At 44.0% G+C, this 2,439-nt stretch overlaps 1 protein-coding gene across 1 annotated transcript in view; it reads left to right on the top strand.

Annotated features, from left to right (window-relative positions):
- Positions 1–2,439, top strand: part of LOC109488035 (wiskott-Aldrich syndrome protein family member 3-like) — a 6,999-nt gene that overhangs the window by 3,084 nt on the left and 1,476 nt on the right. The window contains exons 5-7 of the mRNA XM_019792176.1: positions 841–961; positions 1,590–1,766; positions 2,190–2,424. Coding sequence (XP_019647735.1) covers positions 841–961; positions 1,590–1,766; positions 2,190–2,424 — 533 coding nt within the window. The remainder of the gene's footprint in view (positions 1–840; positions 962–1,589; positions 1,767–2,189; positions 2,425–2,439) is intronic.

Raw genomic sequence — 2,439 nt, 5'->3', positions numbered from 1 at the left:
TTTTAATCAAAATATTTGTAGATATGCCCGATGTGCCCGCAATTTTCAAGCGCCCGGGCGCGCATGGCCGGCGCTCTGCACACAGAGATTTTTGTCCGGCGGTGCACGTTTGACACGGCCAGTGCCTCAGTATCGCGATTCGGTGTCTCATAATATTATAATTTTTTGACATCAGTATAGCTTTAAAAATTTTTGTTACTCAACATACGTACATTTGCTAAGAATAAAGTTGATTTGCAGTGATTTGTGTTTGTTGCGTGTGTTTGTGTTTCGCTTACCGTCGTTAATGCATGTGGGGAGGGGGGCGCACTTACGCAAAACATATTCGCGGGGAAATAGATTCGCGGTAGAAAGTTCCCCGCGAATTCCGCGAATCTAAATATACCGCGGAAATTTGTAGACTTACAGTACGTAGTGTAGCACACGTTAAAAGTGTGCTACAAAAACTCACCAATGCACCCACATGCAAGTAACCTCTTTGAAACTCTTTGAAAAGCACAACATCTGGCATAGCAAACCCTCCAATTCCATGTGGGATTTTGGCTGTGTAACAATGTGTGACAATGATTGTACCATGTTAGCACATATGCATAACTTATACGCATAAGATTAGGATGTTCCCAGTTTTCCTGACTTAAAGGGTTGGCCATCAAGCTTCTATGAGCCAGACCAGTGGAAGGGCTGCTAGAAGCATGGTATAGTCAGGCTAGACAGCCATCCTGTTGAAAAATACATGATCAGAGTCATGAGACCAAATGTTATACATGTATTCCTCTTATATTTTGTCCACCAGCAAAGATTATAATAGTAATACTGATGTCACACTTCTTTACCTTTCAGGGATGATGGTAAAGAGGGGCTGAAGTTCTACACAGACCCCAACTTCTTCTTCGAGCTGTGGTGCATGGAGATGCAGAAGGATGTGCAGGCCATCAAAGACGCACGGCGCAGGAAGCAGAAGGTATGTAGGGGGGTTACGGGAATACTTGTAACTCTTAATGATGCAGCAGGTCTGGTATGGTATGGGATAGAAAAGTCATTGATAGTTGATATGTCATGGTCTTTTTCATCCCAGAAATATGAAATCATGGCTTCTGAAAATAATTTTATCTGATTGGTAAAACATATGGCATTGGAGTTTTCTTTTTACACAACTGGTAAGTAGAGAAGAATTATTACCGGCTGTGTATAAGAAAACCCCAATATCGTATCAAAATATTACTGTAGCTGTCTGACTCATAATTCACACAATGTAATTTATCTTAACTAAAGATAAGAAGCTTAGATGATTTGTTTGAAAATGACAGTTGGGAAGACAAAGACCTAAGACCAACAGTACATGTTGCATGCCCTGTAACTAACTAACAAATGGAAGCACAGCTCTGTGCATTGTTGAACCTAACCATTCACATCTTTGTAATATTTCCACCCCACTGCCCAACGCACGGCTTGAATTTCAAGACAGTAGTTGGCAAACAACAAGGCACTCCCAAGGTATGTAAGAAGACGTCACAATTTTGTCTGGTAGTGTTTTAAACGTTGATGCAGTGGCTTGTACTCAGAGGTGTTGTTGTTAATGTTAAACACAGCGAGATCGCGGGCCGCAGCGTACGAAGGACCGGATCCGTAGCCCGGGTAACAGACTGAAGGAGATCCAGAAGCAGGCGAAGGGGAAGGAGTTTGCGGAAACGGCGGAGACGCCGGTGGTGAGGACAGCTGGGAACTACGACCAGATCCAGAACTACAGACAGTCGGGTGCTCAACAGGTCAGGACAGGGGGTTTAGTTTCTTTTAAGTCAGTTCAGAAAATTGTAATCATAGGACATGAGAATTTTTTATACATGACCAGTACTTCTCATTTTGTAGTGTAGTTTTTTAGTCTTTTGTAGTGCTGTTTGCAATATTTGAACAGTTGTAAAGGATAACAGTCAGAATTTCATCATTTTACTGTGTTGGGCCAGGATTGCCATTTCTGTAGCTGGTGACTAACTGGTTCTGTTCCAATACTAGTATGCCACAACAAATTTTGCATCATAGTGTAGCAGTGGGGAATACACAAAAGAAATTGAATGTGTCATAAAAAATTATATACAACTTTAAAGTCAAATATTTCATCAGTATTTGAGTATAAATGCTACACCTTTGTAGTGTCCCATGTTTTGTAAAAGATGGTATTTTTATCTTCCCAGCAATATCAGCAGCAGGCCAGGCCTAACCAGGGCTCCCCACCGCCGCCCTACACAGAACATGAGGACCCGTACGCCTCCCGTAACCGATACCCCTCCGGCCACGCCCCCAGTATCAACCGCACCCCCTCCCAGCGCCCTGTACAGGCCCCCCCTCCCCCTCCCCAACAGAACGGCATGCCACCGCCCGGGTCCCACCTTCCACCCCCTCCCCCACCCCCCGACTCAGCCGCTTACCGCAACAGGATGACGA

Source organism: Branchiostoma belcheri, unplaced genomic scaffold (genome assembly GCF_001625305.1).
Source record: "Branchiostoma belcheri isolate BF01 breed outbred unplaced genomic scaffold, Haploidv18h27 scaffold91, whole genome shotgun sequence".
NCBI lineage: Eukaryota > Metazoa > Chordata > Leptocardii > Amphioxiformes > Branchiostomatidae > Branchiostoma > Branchiostoma belcheri.
Note: the sequence above shows the minus strand (reverse complement) of the source record. Positions and strands in the feature narration are given on the sequence as shown.